This window comes from Drosophila mojavensis, unplaced genomic scaffold (genome assembly GCF_018153725.1).
Source record: "Drosophila mojavensis isolate 15081-1352.22 unplaced genomic scaffold, ASM1815372v1 contig_80, whole genome shotgun sequence".
Lineage (NCBI taxonomy): Eukaryota > Metazoa > Arthropoda > Insecta > Diptera > Drosophilidae > Drosophila > Drosophila mojavensis.
This window is the reverse complement of record NW_025318906.1, coordinates 2,539,232-2,555,937: the sequence shown is the minus strand read 5'-3', so window position 1 is coordinate 2,555,937 and position 16,706 is coordinate 2,539,232. Positions and strand designations below refer to the sequence as shown.

Below are 16,706 nucleotides of genomic sequence, written 5' to 3'. Positions count from 1 at the left end.
TATTTCTTGGTTGATTTTAGCCATGCTCTTCTGCTCTGTGCATATATTTAATGGAACTTTTTGAATTATCGCCTGACAATGGGATTATCATTTTTACATTGGCGACCGCACGGCAGGACATGGCCGAAAATGGACAAAGGATGCACGTCGCCCACCTGGCAAGCGTTTGGCTAAGCCAAAGTGCGCTGTCGAGCTCCCCTGGGGGTAATTCGCAGTTAACGTAATTATCATCGTAAATTATGCGCGAGAAAAAAACTTTATGAAAATGAATTGAGATTGAGCCGGGGCAAATGAAATGTGAATTTACAATTGATTTAAATAGTCGCAGCTAGGCAGGCAGGCAGTCAGATTGCTGAAGGTGAAGTTGAAGTAGCTGAAGCGCCATAAAGAATACTAAATCAAAGCAAATTTCAATCTATGAAAAGTTTTCGCCAGAGACTGGGGAGATACTTCGTACTCCTGCCTTAGCCCAGTTTTTTGGGCAATAATCTGCTGCGCCGAGTGTCATAAATAATAATTAAACAACTCGCGTTGTTAAGTCTTTTTATTACGATCCCAAGACAAACGACAGTTGACAGCGGGGGCGTGCGCCAGGATAAGATGCAGCATCACACCCAGGACAAGGGGAGAAAGGGCGAGGCATGGCGAGGCGAGGCAAGGCAAGGCAAGGCTTAGTAGCTGGTAGAGCTGGTAGCATGTGCGAGCTTTTGGACCATCCAGCATGCCCCCAGGCTTAAATGAGTAGACGCACAATTTTCCACGTTAGGAAAATGCTTTTCCCATACATTGTCTGGCACATGAGCCAGCCGAAAAGGAGCAGGAGGTGGGCAGACGTCGCTGGAGGCGGAGAGACGTCGTCCAGGCCAGGTGCCTTCAGGCCAGGCCCCACTTCATGTTGGATGCTAAGACGTAATTAAGAAAATAAATAATAATCGCTCGATGCACAACAGCTACAAGCATGTATGCGTGTGTGTGTGTATGTGTGTGTGTGTGTGTGTCAGCTGGCGCCTTTGACTTAAGCCCACGTTGTCATACACTTAAGAAAATATCTTAACTGGAACAGCAAAAAGGACCACGCAGGACACACAGAGTGGACTTACGCTGCCTGCACGTAGCTCATTTTTGGGCTAAATCCTGCCTAGGCAGAACCTTCAACAAGAATTATTATCATTTAATGGCACATCCAGCTAGTTACACCAAAAGGTTTAATAAGCCCCCCTCAGCACGCCCTGAGCCAAGGCCTTTTACTTTGCCTCTTGTCGCTCAGGGGTTGAGAGCTACAGCAGCGGCAGCTGACCCAACTGTGAGGCAGAGATATGGAAGCAGGAGCAGCAGCCGTAGCAGTGGCAGGAGGCAGTTTCCTTAAGGTAAGCAATTAGAAGCCAAACTAAAATCTATTGCCTATAAATCTGGCATAGATCTGGTTTTATATAGTTTCAGGCAGACCAAATGAGTTAGGAAACGGAGACTTGGCTAACTAAACAGATAAAGGAAAAGTGAATAAAGCTATGCGAATCTCATGATTCAAGGTAAGACATCTATTTGACATACTTTCCTTAAGATTTACATTACTGGAATACATATTTATGTATATTTATATTATTTATATTTACCATCAGATTTCTGGGTACTGCCCTTCTCCTCAATTCTCAAGTCAGCTGATGATTATGATGAATTTATGTATTTACATTCATGTAAGTTTGCATTAAAATAAATCCGATTAAATTTATAAATCTCCCGCAAAACTAGCTACGACTCGACATAGTTATTTATGTAAGTCAGGAGCTGATTAAGAGCTCTTTTATTATAGTGGAACAAAAAAAACTATAGAAACTACCCCTTTGCAGCAGTGCAACCCCCTGCCTCTGTCCATCGCCCTCTACTTGCTGCTTAGAACACACTTTTGGCAATGCTCTCATTAACTAATTTGGCTGCGAGTGCAGCAGCCCGGTGCGATGGGCAGAGGGCAGCGATATGGGCGGGTGGCAGGGCAGGGACATCTGAACCCTCCTTCGTGGAAAATCGCCGTGAATAGCGAATGTCACAAATCAAAGCGGAATTATTATTACTTATGACCATTTAATTGGACTTGCGTTTATTCATTTGAGTTGCGCTCGGTTCGCTCGAGTTGCTTGTTTTTGTTTTTGTTGCTTTTGTTGTCGTTTTTGTTTGTTTGCGCACTCAATTTGGCAAATGGTTGTGCCACAGACATTGCCACCGCCATTGCCGCCACCGCAAATGTAACCACCCCACCACAGTCAGAGCAACAACAACAACAACAACAGCAACAAGCACCGCCAACTATTTGGCTCGCACGCTCATTAGTTTTATTGGCCCGCATATCAGTCAAAGCCACAAAACTATTTATGCGGACCCAGGTCCAGCTACAGACGCCGCCTCCTGCTCTGGGCACTGCACTGCCTTTTGGCGCTGCCTTCGCTCGCTCTCGCTGTGTGTTTGCCAAGGACATTAATTGCCGAAAAGAACTTTGTCTTGCGGCGTTGCGCAGCAAAAGTCGCCTCAAATGTCCTTTTAATGAATTGGCAGCTATCCTTTACAGCATTTGCCCCCCGTTTGCTCAGTTGCAGCCTGGCGCCTGCACGAAAAGCCTCCAATAAATCGCATTGACAAAGCATAAAGACAACCAGATTTTAGCGACTTAAGTCCAATTAGGTAGAGTTGATGAAGCTACAAAATGCATTTATAGATTTTGCCATGCCTGAAAGTTTAGTTGAGCGAGAAGAGTTTGAGATCCGCTGGAGAGATGAGAGCTGAGAACTGAGTCTTGTGCTGGACAGGGGAAGGGAAAGGCATGGAATTTATGGAACGCATATGTAAATTCATTAAGAGCAGAAAGTCAAAATGTGGATCAAAAGGATTCGATAAAGCTTGGATCAAGTTGGGATAATATAACGAATATAGATTGAAGAAATCTTTGACATAAGCCTATAATATCCTGTGGAGATTAGTTACACAATAGAAAAATGTTACACTGTTAACCACATATATAAATACCAAGTTTTAACATATGATTCAATAAATCCCACATAAAACCTATTTAAAATATTGTCGTAATACATTTAGTCCAACTCTTATACCAACCTCTTGTCGAACTCGACTTAATTGCAGCTCTCTTTCAGTTTTACTTAATTATGCTAACATTAAACGAGATTTATTTGCCATTAAACATTATTATGGCATCAAGCATGGCAAAGTTTTGCGTAAAGCACGATTTATGCAACACAAGTACCAGCAAATACTTGAGCAAAGAAAATTATGAGGTATGTATTTTATTTTTCTCTCTTTCAGGTACTTTTTATTTTGTGTGTGTGTGTGTTTTTTGTTTTTTAGCAAAAGGCTGGCCACAGGACGGACCGCGAGTTGCGGCGCAGTTAGCTATGTAAATGTTTTCGCAGCTGTTTATGTATTTACTTTTAATGCCACTCGAAATGGCGGCTGCCGCTGTGTCTTCCCCGGCAGCCAACCGCGCGCCGAGAATGCTAACAATTTTAATTAATGGATAAAGTTCTGTGGAATTCCAGCTACAGCTACAGCTCCGACCTCGGCTCCAGCTTCACTTGTAACCAAGTGTTTGCCAGTGGTCGGCAGCTGGTTTTTAGTTTTCCGGGGGTTGTTGCAGAGCAGCATCTATTTATGCATTCTACCAACCCGATTCGTGGCCATTCAAAAGCATTGCTGGCCAAAGGAACTCGGAGAATTCTCTTTGTATCGGAGGCGAAAGAAACAACATATTTTATTTTAGTTGTGTAATGAAATATATTTAAATAAATTTAAATACATTCAATAAAAATATATATTTTTCAATTCATTTTTAACTACACATTTCAGCTAAAATAAATAAATATTCAAATTGAGTCTAAAACGATCGTCAAATGCAGTTCATCCAAATTATATTGCATACTTTCAGGCTGCAACAGAAAATATTTATTTTTTCACCAACCACCAGCCAATTTGCATAATTTTAGTTTTTGCTGCATACTTTTGTGCTGCGATTTTTACTCGCTGCAGGTAAGAAAAAAATCCTTTCGAAAAATAGCTCTTATTCAGCTATATCCTTACGCAGGACGAAAGCAATTGGTGTTTTAGACTCGCAAGGAGCAGCGTCAACGATTGCCTGCAAAAGATGAGTCTGTCATCTAAGAACCGAGGACTTGTAATATTTCAGTTCCAATGCTAATAGCAGAAGAAATCCTGTATAACTTGTACACTAAAAGGACGATCTGTATGTCCCTTAGCTATTTAATACTCCTTGACATTATACACTATGAGACATCCCACACGACAGGATCTGCAAGAATACGACTGAGTTTTGTCGATTTGATCTACCAACAAAGTCCTTTGATCCGTAGATGACCCCATAATATTTTGGTGTATATCAATATATTTGATCCTTCCGATGTCAACGCAACGAGTCTTGTCAAAATCTGCAAGGATATGACCAAGTTAGAGCTATTTTGTCATATCAGGACATTCTTTGCATAGCCATAACTCAGCCATATCCTTGACGATCCTGCAAGGATATACCTTTCTGAGCTCGTGAGCTCATCATCTATCGATTGGCATTCAAGGATTTTGAGGATTCCATAAAAAATTTTACCTCAAATTTTTGCAAGGGGTTTGGTCGAAAAATGGCCAACAGCCACCTTAACTTGGCCGTTTGAAGGACTAGCACCTTGTGTTTTTTACCATAGAAAGTCCTTAGTCCACTGATGACGAATATGAAATTATAAGGACAAAATTATTTTTAGCAACGGAGAAATAAGGACTTATTTGTGCAGAAAAAACTGTCTCTAGCTCAGCTGTATCCTGGCGTATCCTAGCAAATTTGACATCAAACTAAATGGGGTCACCAGGACTACCAACTGGCCAAGTTACATTAAAATCGTCCTGCTGATTAAAGAGTTATTGGCGTTTTAGCGTGTTTTGGGCGATTTCCTTTGCTGTCGAGGCCGCTCGGCAAGTCAAGTCCTGGATCCTTAGATAACCCCCCTATATTTTAATGAGGATCGGTGCGCAGGACTCTCACGATCCCAACTCTTCATGTCTTTTCGTCCTGCGCAAGGATATGGTGGAGTTATACCCTGAAAACTAAGACGTGATTTGTTATTGAAATAAAAAAAAAACGTTGCATACTCAGAGGGGCAGCCGAAGCTAAAAACTCAATTTGCAGAGAAATTTGGCTGGTGTAACAGGCGAACAGAAATGGATGCAAGTGAACGCAATTTGGGGTATAAAATTGTTCCTAGCATATGCACATGGGCAATATGAGCGGTTAATTTTAAAGCTAGATTTCAAAAGCAAAAAATAAAACGGGTGTTATTTTTAAGCCATTTTTTCACTAATAAAGAAAATAAAACTTTGTATGTATACAGTATTTTCAAGCTAATGTTATTCAATGGAGGAAATTTATTAATTTGCCTATGGTGGTTGGTGAATGTTTTTCTACTTGATCCTTAAGGACATATAGATGGCTCTAAATAGAAAAAAAGCTTTAGCTTAGTCAATTGCTGATTAGATATTCTTAAAATTTGGCTATTATGTTAAACACCTAACACATATATTGCTAAATCAGTTACTTATGTAATATCTAAAAAATGACCCGATAAGCACTTTGAGACAGCATTGCTCCGTTTTAATATTCATAAATAAAAGCCCAGTTAATATGCGCTGTGCTCATAAATTGTGTGTTGCCATTTGGTTAGCTACATTTGCCAAACGCCCACTGCTGCCTGCCTGCCTCCTGCTTGCCTGCTGCTCTTGCCTTAGCCTCGCATTTTTAATTTAAAAGTTTGCGATAACAAATGATGCACAGCCTCCACATACACACCCACACACACCTACACCCACACCCACACTCACACACACCCAGCCGCCCATTTGCCCATTCAGATATGTACTTAAAATAAGAAATAATGTTGACTGCTGATTTAGGAGCTAGCCCGCACAGTGTTCACTCACATGCATACACCTATAGCTATCTATAGCAGCATATGTGCGTGTGTGTGTGTGTGTGTGTCTTGGTCGAAAAGAAATGTAAAAAGAAATGAAGCAAACTTTGGTGCTAATAAATTGTTTCATATCTCGCTGAAGGCAACGCTAATATACTACGCCACCGCAGATAACTCATACGCCGCGTAGCCAGCAGGAGCAGCAATAGCGGTAGCAGCAGCAGGAGGCGTTTCGTTTTTCTTTTCTCTTCATTCATATATGCATATTTATTTCCCCTTTGCTTATCAGCGACTAACACAAAAAAATAAACGAAGGGAATGAAAGAAATGAAGCAAAGTAAGTCCTGCAGCACATGAAAAATTGCCAAACACATTAGCCGCCGAGCAGACGCAGCAGCAGCAGCAGCAGCAGCAGCAGGCGGCAGCCAATGAAGGCGCTCATATAAGTGCACATGAGTCTGGCCATGCGTTCCTCTTTTTCCATTCACATGTGAGCGGATATTATAATAAATATTGCTCTTAAAATAGTGTTTTGTAATGGAAGTGATAGCAGTTATATAAGTAGTTAGTTTGCCTGGAAATGAAACTTATGTGCATTTCTTTTGTTAGCAGTTTAAGCAATGAGTCCGTTAGGTTTGTTGGCAACACCAAGTTGGCTAGTGAATGTTGTTAGCAATAGGTTAGAGAACATAGAGCTATATATCTGAAAACGTAATATAATTTGTTTTTATAGAAGAACACGAAATTATCGAACCATCTGTTTGTGTTGATATTTATATCAGATATATATATATTAGAGCATATAAAATATACCTAATGTCCACATCAAAATCTATATATTAATCTACCCGTATCACATATCTCTTTATGCCCTTTCCTCCCCTCTTTACCCTTTCCATTGATAACACAACGAGTTTAGCTCAAAAATTTTGACATTTAAAATTGTATTTATTTAATTATTTAATAATTGCTGGGAATACATATTATAATATAGTGTATGTATATGTATGTGTTTTTGTGTCTGTGTGTGTGTCTGTTTTTATGCTTTCAATAAATTACAAGTAAATTTAGTTGGGCTTTTATTTATTATAATTATTATTATTATTATTATTTCTGGTTTTTTTTGTATTTTTTTTTTGTGGCTTTTGTATGCTTATGGATCTAGTGGAACAATTCATATTAAACACGTTTCAAGTGTGGCTATAAATGTGAATCTACGTTTTTTTTTATTTTATTTTTTTTAAGTTGTTAAATTTGAAATTAATTGCAGCTGCATTTTCAGCCGAAAATGTAATGCCATTTTCAGGTATTAAATACCAAGATATACAGAAATGTTTTAGATTAATTCTTTTAATTTTTTTTTTTAATTTTATTTTTTGTTGTTGTCTTCATAGATATGTGCTAAGCTGGAAAACGTACAAGAAAATAAGGCGAAAACTAAATGATATTCTAAAAAGAAACAAGAAATTCCCAATGCTATAGTTTTGTTATACATATATATATATAAGATATGTAAATATATATATATGTATAACATATATATTTACACATGAAATTGGCTCTCTTTGGTTACACTCCTAACTTTGCAAATTGTTTGAATAGTTCAACTTATTTCGATATATTGTATATTTAGAGTGTTATATATGTAGTTATATATATATAGGTATATATAATTAGATATTTGATTAGTTCATGATGCTACGAGCTACAAAACGTTTTCCTTTGCTTTTCTGCGATAAATTAAAGTAAGTTTAGTTCAGCTAATTTTAATTTTTAACTAAGTTTCCTTTACGTCTGCTCTTGGCTAATTCTGTTTTGCTTACTGGGCCTGGTTACTGGGTCTAGGTAATAGCTCTGGCTATAATACTTTGAAGAGACGTTGCTTAACTAGATAGTCTAAGGGAATTCAACTTGCTTTATGCTCAATTTGTCAATTTGTCATAGCTGCATAGGAGTTAAGTCTAAGTGAATATTTGTTTTAATATATACATGTGGGGGGTAGCTGGGAGGGATGGGGCAGAGAGCCGTTTAGTCGCGCTCCTCGTACTTGGGCACAAAGGAGCCGAGGCCGCCCAGCTGCCCGCATTGGCTGTTATCATAGAGCGACATCTTGAGCCGCTTGCACTTGGCTCGCCGATTCTTGAACCAGAACTGCACATTCTTGCTCTCCAGCCGTGGAAACTTTTGACTGCAAAGAGAAAGCAGAGAAAAAAAGGGAGAAATTGTAGTAGAGTTCATTTAATTCGCCTCCCTCTCGCTCGCTCTCTCTCTCTCTTTCTCTTTCTACTTACCGATAGGGCATCGTATTCAGATCCTCGGTGTATTTGAGTATCAGATTGTGCGAGGGATGCGTGTTCATGGCGAACCACTGCTCCAGCTTGGGCACCTCGGTCACTGGGTCGATGAAGGTGCGATTGCGCTTGCGGCGCTCCTCGTTCGAAATGCTCGACAAGTTGAGTCCGGCGCCGCCCATCAGGGCGTTCGGCTGCAGTCCAGCCGCTGCCGCCGCAGCCGCCGCATGATGGGCATGCGGGTGGGCGGCGGCTGCCTGGCCAAAGGCCGGTATATAGTGGCTCATGTACATGAAGGATTGCGAGAACATCGAGTTGGGCACCATGGGGAAGGGCAGCTGGTCCTTGTGTGGCGTCACGCTGCCCGCCAGATCCGGCGAGGGCGAGCGAAACTCATCCAGGTGACTTGTGTCCTGCTCATTCTCATCGTCATCCTCGTCCATGTCCAGCTCGTCGTCCTCTTCCTTGGGCGTGCTGCGCTTGGTTGGGCTGCCGCCCGACTCCTGCTCGTTGTTGTTGTCGCTGTTGTTGTTGCTGTTGCTGCTGTTGTTATTGTTGTTGCTGTTATTGTTGTTGTTGTTGCTGCTGGTGTTGTTGCTGTTGTTGCTGGCCGCAGCGCTGGCCTCCTCATTGCCAGCAGCCTCAGCCAGGCCGCTGGCATTGGCGTTGGAGTTGGAATTGTCCTGGTCGGGCAGCTCGGCAGCATCGCTCGCCTTTAGCACAATGGGCTTCTCGTCATGCTCCTCGACGCCATTGACCACGTCGCTGTTGACGCTCTTCGAGCGTTGCTGCTGCTGCTGTTGCTGCTGTTGCTGCTGCTGCTCCTCGTCGTCGTCCTCCTCGAGCATGGGCGAGCCGCGATGTCGCTCGTGTGTGGTTAGGGAGAGCGGCAGCTGCGGCGTGCTCGGCCTGCTGGGCTCCTCCTCCAGCTCGTCCGAGTGCTGCGACATGGTGTCAATGTCCTCGGACTTCAGGCTCATCGGACTCTTGAGATAGTCGTGCGACATGGACAGATTGCCCATGCTCAGCGGCTGGCTGCCGGCGCTGCTGCTCGAGTTCTGACCCAGCGGCGCATGCTGACTGAGGTAGCCATTCATGGCCGCATGGCCCAAAGCGCTCATCGCGTTGCCCAAGCTGCCGCCGCGCATCTCCGCGCGCTTCTGTGCCGCACGCGCATTCTTGAACCAGTAGACCACGTTGTTGACGTCGAGCGGCTTGCGGCCGCGACGCGACTCCAGCGCGTTCAGCTGCACCACATAGGTCTGGATCTGCTGGCGCGAGGGATGCGGGTTCTCCTGGAACCACTTCTGCAGCTTGGGCAGCTCCATCTCGGGATCGAAGCTGGTGCGCATGCGCGTCTTCTGACTGGGATACTGGCCGCCGTGCGCCGTCGCATGGTGATGATGATGCATGCCCGCGTGCATCGGATGCACCAGCATGTTGCCATGATGCCCAGCCGCCTGGGCCTGGCCCACCACCGCCGCATTGGCATGATGACCGGCCGCCTCGTTGGCCAGCAGCAGCGACTCGCGGCTGCTCATGGCGCCCAGGGGATTGGCAGCGGCGCCGGCCGCGTGAGCCGCCGCAGCTGCAGCTGCTGCCATGGCCGTGCCCACGGGAAAGTCCATGTCGCCGGGCACGACGGGCACCGTCGACGGCGCCGACATAAACGGCAGCATCTTTGGCGTCATGGCGGACTGCGGCGAGAGCTGGTTCGACCACCACTGATCGAACTTGCGGCGCAGCTCGTCAGAGATCTCCCCGCCGGGCAGTGCGTAGGTGTTCTGATGGGAGCTGCGACAGATTTGCGAGAGCGTTACCTGCAAAGCGACAGAAACAAATGGCGACTAAGCATTAGAGACGTGACTGTACTTGTGAGGATTGTGTGTGAATTGAAGGGAAATCTATTGGAAAATCCAGGATCTGTATTTTTAGGTTAGCTGTAGATCTAATGAATCATAATTGAAGCATTCTTCGATGGAAATAAATGACGACTAAGTATTGGAGGCGTGACTGTACTTGTGAGGATTGTGTGTGAATTGAAGGGGGATATATTGGAATATCTAGGAATCCTTATGGATTTCTGGCCTAGCATAGATCTATTGACAAATAATTATCTTTTTGGATAAAAACAAAGAGCGATTAGGATAAAAGACGTGACTGTACTTTGGGTACTTTGATGTAATTTGAAAGGAAATCTATAGCAATATCTCGCAATTCCCATAGATCTCTGGCCTGGTATAGTTCCAGATCTAGTGACCAATAATAATAATGACATGGATAAAAGACGTGACTGTACTTTGGGTACTTTGGTGTACATTGAAAATAATCGTATTGAAATATCTAGGAAGTCCCATAGATTTATGGTCAACTAACAATTAAATAGGACTTTCTGACATAGAATCAGATGACAACTAAGTATTATAGACGACGTGACAGCACTTTGGGTATTTCTGTGTAACTTGAAAGGGAAATGTTTGCAAATGTTACGAAATATCTAGAAATTGCTATAGATTTATGGCCTAGCATAGCTGCAGATCTATATCACATGCTATGTCAGAATTGACACAGCGATTGGACTTCGAGTCAACTGTCTGGCAACTGTCATAAAAAATCACAGTTCGCTAAGCCAGAGGCCAAGTTGGTTTGGTTTGGGGTTTTCGTTTGGTTAAGGCCCTCAAGTGGACGGGATTTACTTAGCCATAAATGTTGGCGGTGCGCGACTAACTGAACGCTGAATGCTGATACCACAAAAACTAATACTAACTGACAGAGATAGAGATAGAGATAGGGATAGGGATAGAGGCAGAGGTGGCGGCAGTTGGCGGGAGGTAGGCCGCGATAAATAGATAGTTCCTATGCGGCCGATAGGGAGCGACAACAGCTTATGCGATTAAAATTGAATTTAATGTTCAGAAATAGAAATGAATTCGTAAGTTCTTCGTTTTCCGGGCTAGCAATCACGCACATATCTATCTATCTATATATGTGTGCATGTATGTATGTATATCTGATAGGGTCTAGTTGGAGTTGGGTTTCTGTTATGCCGTATTAATGGCTCATAGACACCTCTGTCTCGACTCTACGTGCGCCTCCATATGATAGATAATGTCTGCTTGCTATCAGCTAAGGAGGCGCCCCAAATCACTTAAGCTGCACACAGCTTGGGGGAGCGTGGAGCGGGTTGTCTTGGTGTTATAGACCACTAATTGTAAATAAAAGAAGAAGCAGCAGCAGCGGAATGACGGGGGGAAGTGGAGCAATTATTAAATTGATTTTCATATCGTTTCGAAATGCGCGAAGAAGCCACGGGACAAACACACGCTATCATAGTATCTTTGTGCGAGTGTGTGTGTGTGTGATGGGAATTATAGGAATATATATGCTTATCATGTGATTAGAGCCAAGCGCTTTGCTAATATTAATCAGGGCCAATAAAATCAGTCGCAATATCAATTGAAGGGTATTTCGGTCGTGATTTCCGATAGTGTTATGTATATATATATACATATATGTATATGTATGTATGTATATATAAGTCTGTGATTTATGACTGACTGTCAACAAGTTGGGGGATTTAGATGTGGGTCATGCGCTGCCTGCTGCAAACCATTTAAGACTATGATCCAACAGTTGCAACTAAGTCCTGGGGCCTAAACAATGAGCTCAACCTATCGAAGATATAATATACATTTATAAGTGTGCATATCTCTCTCTCTCTGTGTGTGTGTGTGTGTGTGTGTAGTTGTAAATTGTTTTGCGATAAGCGCAAAGCTGATTAAAAATGAAAACTATTGCAGCAAAGGATTTGTTAAGTGAACCAAAATAAATGAACTCGGCTTAACAAAACATTTCTTTGTAGTCATTATTTTCAAGCAAAATTTTGATATGCAGACACAAATACATATCTATATATATACATATACATATACACATATATAGTTAGACAGACAGACAGACATGGGCTATGACTCGCTGAAGGCTGTTAAGAAAGGGCGCAAAACTTTTGTTGCCAAGGAATCACATGTATGTGTGTGCATGTGCGTGTGTGTGTGTGTGTGTGTGTGTGTGCGTGTGTACTTATGCCTCAATTCACGCAAATTAGCGGTTTGAGTTTTTGGCTGTGAAGTTTTTACTTTAAGCTGCGGCTTATGCTACGCCTAGGTAAGGGCTGGCTCGAAAAAAACTCTCTCTCTCTCTCTCTTTCCCTCCCTCTCGCAAAATGGGTAAGACTAGATAAACCGCTTAGGCATCATTATAGAACTTTTGTCAACTCAAGCTAGCAGAGTTCAAAGCGAATGTCTAATTAGCTATAATATTATATTGAGAGAGTCACTAGGACGTGCGTCACTCACCTCGTCCAGGGGGCAGCCGGTGGAGCGGAGCAGGGCGTGTGACTGGAGTACAAGCAGCTTCAAGAGCTTGTCCTTGATCTCGCCAAAGGGCGAGGTCTTCGGCCGCAAGATGACAATGCGCAGCGTTATAACGGAGGTCAGTTCGCCAACTATGTCGCTAACCGGCACAGCCGGGTTATCAGAGATCTTTTCCAAGGGTATGGGCTTCCAGTGCTTAATGATGAGAGAGCCTGCCGAAAGAGAGAAAGAGCAAGAGATAGAGAGAGTTAAAGTATTGTTATTATTATTGTCTGGGTTATCTTTCATCCTTCCGGCTCACCTCGGGCTGTGTTGGCCACCTCCTGCGAGTAGCCGAGACGCTGCAGCGCTGTCTGCACTATTTCGCTCCAGGGCGTGGCCGCTGCAATGATCACATAGCTGTCCGTCTCAATGTTTGGCCGGCGCTTCCACGGCTGACGCGTGTCTATGGTGAGCGAGGCGTGCAGCGAGTGCACGGACTCAACCACGCAGTGCAATGGAAGCGATTTCGCTGAAAGAGAGAAAGAGAGAGAGAGAGAGAGGAGTTAGAGAGAGTGTCAACATATTATAGAGATAAGTCAGTTGTCTGATATTAACATATTTAATCTGTTGCTCAGAAAGTATATTAATTATGAAATATATTCCTTATCAATTTTGGAAACTTATTAACCATAAACCAAACTCGTATCATAAGTTTATTAAAGGAAATTGAGTTAAGATTTCAATAATTATTTTATTATCAGTTCAGTTTTGTAGATAGAAATATAGACAGAGAATTGAGAAATTCCAATTGCTGAACCCATTCATTCAATTGAATCAACAACTATATGGCTGAACACTCCAGTTCAATTTGATGACTGGGAAACTACAGCAATAGAGTTGAACATTTCATTCATTAAATGTGGAACTACAATAATATTTAATAAAGTTAAAAATTTGGATGAAGTTTCAGTTCAATTTAGTGAACTAGTTAATTGATTGTTCACAAGTTCAAAATAGATTATAAATGCGAGTCGAATACATTAGCACAAAATATGAACCAAGAACAAGTTTATTGTTCCTGATGGACTTTAAAACCCTATAAATATTCATCATGTAGTTCCAATTCATTTTGTGTAACACCCTACAATTGCACTTCGATTCCATCAGCTTAACTGTATTAAGTTAAGCTTAGTATGAGTCTGTATTAGTTAATAAGTAAACATACATATACCTACATACAATTGGTTTCTGGTAGGAAATACATAAATAAACCGAATCGTCCTCCCCCCCTCCTCTAGCAACTAGTCAGCTCTTCGTTTACAAGCGGCCATCCAGGGTATTTTGTAGTCTATCAACTGCCATTTCACTTCTAATTACAGCCCTGTGGAGCAGCTCGCACCACTCAACTGTTGCAGCTAATCGGTTTAGTAATGCACTGCGAACGCTTCAACTGGCGCCAAGTGCAAATCGCTCAAAATTAAAATCAGCAATTAAAACATATTTTATATATATATACATACGTATATATACACTGCCACGCCCACAGTGCAGCCCACAAGTACTTAAATAAATGATTGCATGCTGCGGTTAGCCATAAAATGGTTTTAGCCGCTTACCCACTATCAAGCAGGATTATGAATATGAATATACACATATATATGCATGTGTGTGTGTGTGTGTGCATAATGTATATATCGTAATTATTTATGAATAATGCGGTTAGCACTTGGACTCTTTAGACCAATATTTTAGTTGGCCATTTGATTGGCTTTGGCTTGAGAGAATTTTTCGGGTTTCCATCAGTCAAATATTTGGCCCAAGCCCTTTTGGTCTAAATAGTTTTGGGCAACAACTATTTCGCCGCGACCAATTATGAAGAGCTTAAAAATAATTTACCAAAAATGTTTGCCAATAGCAAATGCAAATGCAAATACGCGCCCCATGCCACATGCCGCATGCCGCATGCCCCATGCCCCATGCCCCATGTCCAATCCAAAGCTGGCAAATGCATGCCGAGTTGGGACTGTGTGAGGTGGGCATAGATGCTGTAGGGGTCTGGCTCTGGCTCTGGACATCAACTGCAAATAGGCTTAACGCCCTCTGCTGCTACCTCTGCCTCTGCCACTCCCCTTTGCTGCTGCTGCTGCTGCTGCTGCTGCTGCCATAATGGTATTATTAATTATTCCAATTATAAAAATTGTAAGCAGCGCAGATTGTTGGCCGATTGGCATTTGGGCAGGTTTTAAAACAGCCAAAAGAACGCGTCGACCGAAAGTTTTACTGCCACAATTATGAGCGATTTTCACTATAAATAAATATATATATATTTATGTCTGTATGTATGTATGTATGTAGGCTTGTTTGTGTGCGCCTGCAAATCTTTTAATTGCCATAAAATCCTCATTGGGCATTAAAAATAAATATATCAATTGTATGAGCATATTCGCAAAAATCAACCATGATATATATTTAATTTTAAATATATATATAATATACATATATATGAAATATTAAAAAAAAAAAAAAATTTATATATATCAACCTGACAAGAAAGATGAACTATCTGTGACAAGTGGAAGTCTATATACTCTAGACTTGAGGCAATGACTCTACATATAATGATATATCGGCAAAAATTTAACTTGGAATAAAATTATTTTTATATTAAATTTAACTATTTTTTACGATATATTACTATTAGGTAATATTACTATTAGGCAAAATTTAACATAGAATATAATTTTTTTATATTAAATTTAACTATTTTTTTACGATATATTACAATACTAACTATAACTATTTTACTATTATATTCAAATCTTGTTTTTAACATTTGCCCAAGATATGTTCACATCTTTATATGAACGAAATTCCATTTATTGTTTATGCTTAGAGGTTTGTTTGTTTATATGGAAACAGGAAGACAGTGCTTGATTTCAAAGGCTTTTCATATAGATAAGACATATATATATATATATATGTATATACGCTCTAAGACAACTCTATCTATGCCCAAGACATAATTCATAACAAAATTAAAATACCGCTATGAGCTCTATAACAAATTCCAGCACAAGTTAAAGGCATATAAATATGCCAGATAAGTATGGCTATATCAGCATACGGATCTATGAAATGCCTTCATATATGTCTACTATATAATCTTTAATATATATATGTATATATCATATGTATGTATATGATAATAATATATCATATTAAAAAATCAGCGAATTTAATTTCTGTTAATTCTGTCAAACTCTATAAAATGTTCAACAATAAAGAGCGAAAGGCGCTTGCCGCGCATGAGGCATACGTAATGACATATGCATACATACATACATACATACATATATATAAATACATATTTGTGTGTATATGCACATATGTATATGCTTAACCCATGTTCGAGCGACCCTAGGTAATATACGCAATTACGATTTTCGATTCTCACATAGACAACTGCAAAACTGTGGGCGTGACTGGAGGGCGGCTGGCCAGTTTTTGGCTTTGGCATTTGCTGTGCATTGTGCGTGGGGCAGCAGCAGCAGCTGCTTCTCCATCGAGGTGGCAGCGAGGTGCGCTTGTGGCGGCTATTAGCTCGGCCACGAACAATGCAGCGAAAATGCGTCTACTGCAACCGAATAATAAACTCATTAAATCCATTATCCTGCCCCATGATTTGGGGGCTAACACAAAAGCGGATTTTACGCTCCTGCATGTGTGTGTGTGTGTGAGTGTGTGTGTGTGTGTATGCTAATTGTTGCGTAGCTCAGTTTTAAAATGTTGCTGGCCCAGGCCTTTGGATAGCACTCGAAAAATGTCTGCCTTTACCTATGTGTGGGTGGGCTATTTGAAGGGTGGGCGTGGCATGGCATGGCATGGCATGGCATGGCATGGCAGTCTGCTGGCATAATGCAGGCAGCGCTTAAGTAGCCCCGAGCGACTGCCGCTTATCCTTATTAGCATTATCAGTGGCCAAAAAAATAATCGAGACACGCAGCCAGCAAATTGAATTAAAAACGTTTCAGGCATTAAATCTCAGCCAAGGCAGTCAGACAGCGGCAGACCGAGGCAGACACAGCCTCGCC

The 16,706-nt window shown here is 41.7% G+C and overlaps 1 protein-coding gene across 3 annotated transcripts in view; it reads right to left on the bottom strand.

The window, feature by feature from the left end:
• Positions 1-6,999: 6,999 nt before the first annotated feature.
• Positions 7,000-16,706, bottom strand: part of LOC6578525 — a 65,627-nt gene continuing 55,920 nt past the window's right edge. For all 3 annotated transcript variants that reach the window (XM_002004399.4, XM_044010985.1, XM_032730156.2), the window contains 4 exons: positions 12,935-13,144; positions 12,616-12,845; positions 8,261-10,080; positions 7,000-8,157 (listed from right to left, as the gene is read on the bottom strand). In XM_002004399.4, coding sequence (XP_002004435.1) covers positions 7,998-8,157; positions 8,261-10,080; positions 12,616-12,845; positions 12,935-13,144 — 2,420 coding nt within the window. In that variant the 3' untranslated portion in view covers positions 7,000-7,997. The remainder of the gene's footprint in view (positions 8,158-8,260; positions 10,081-12,615; positions 12,846-12,934; positions 13,145-16,706) is intronic.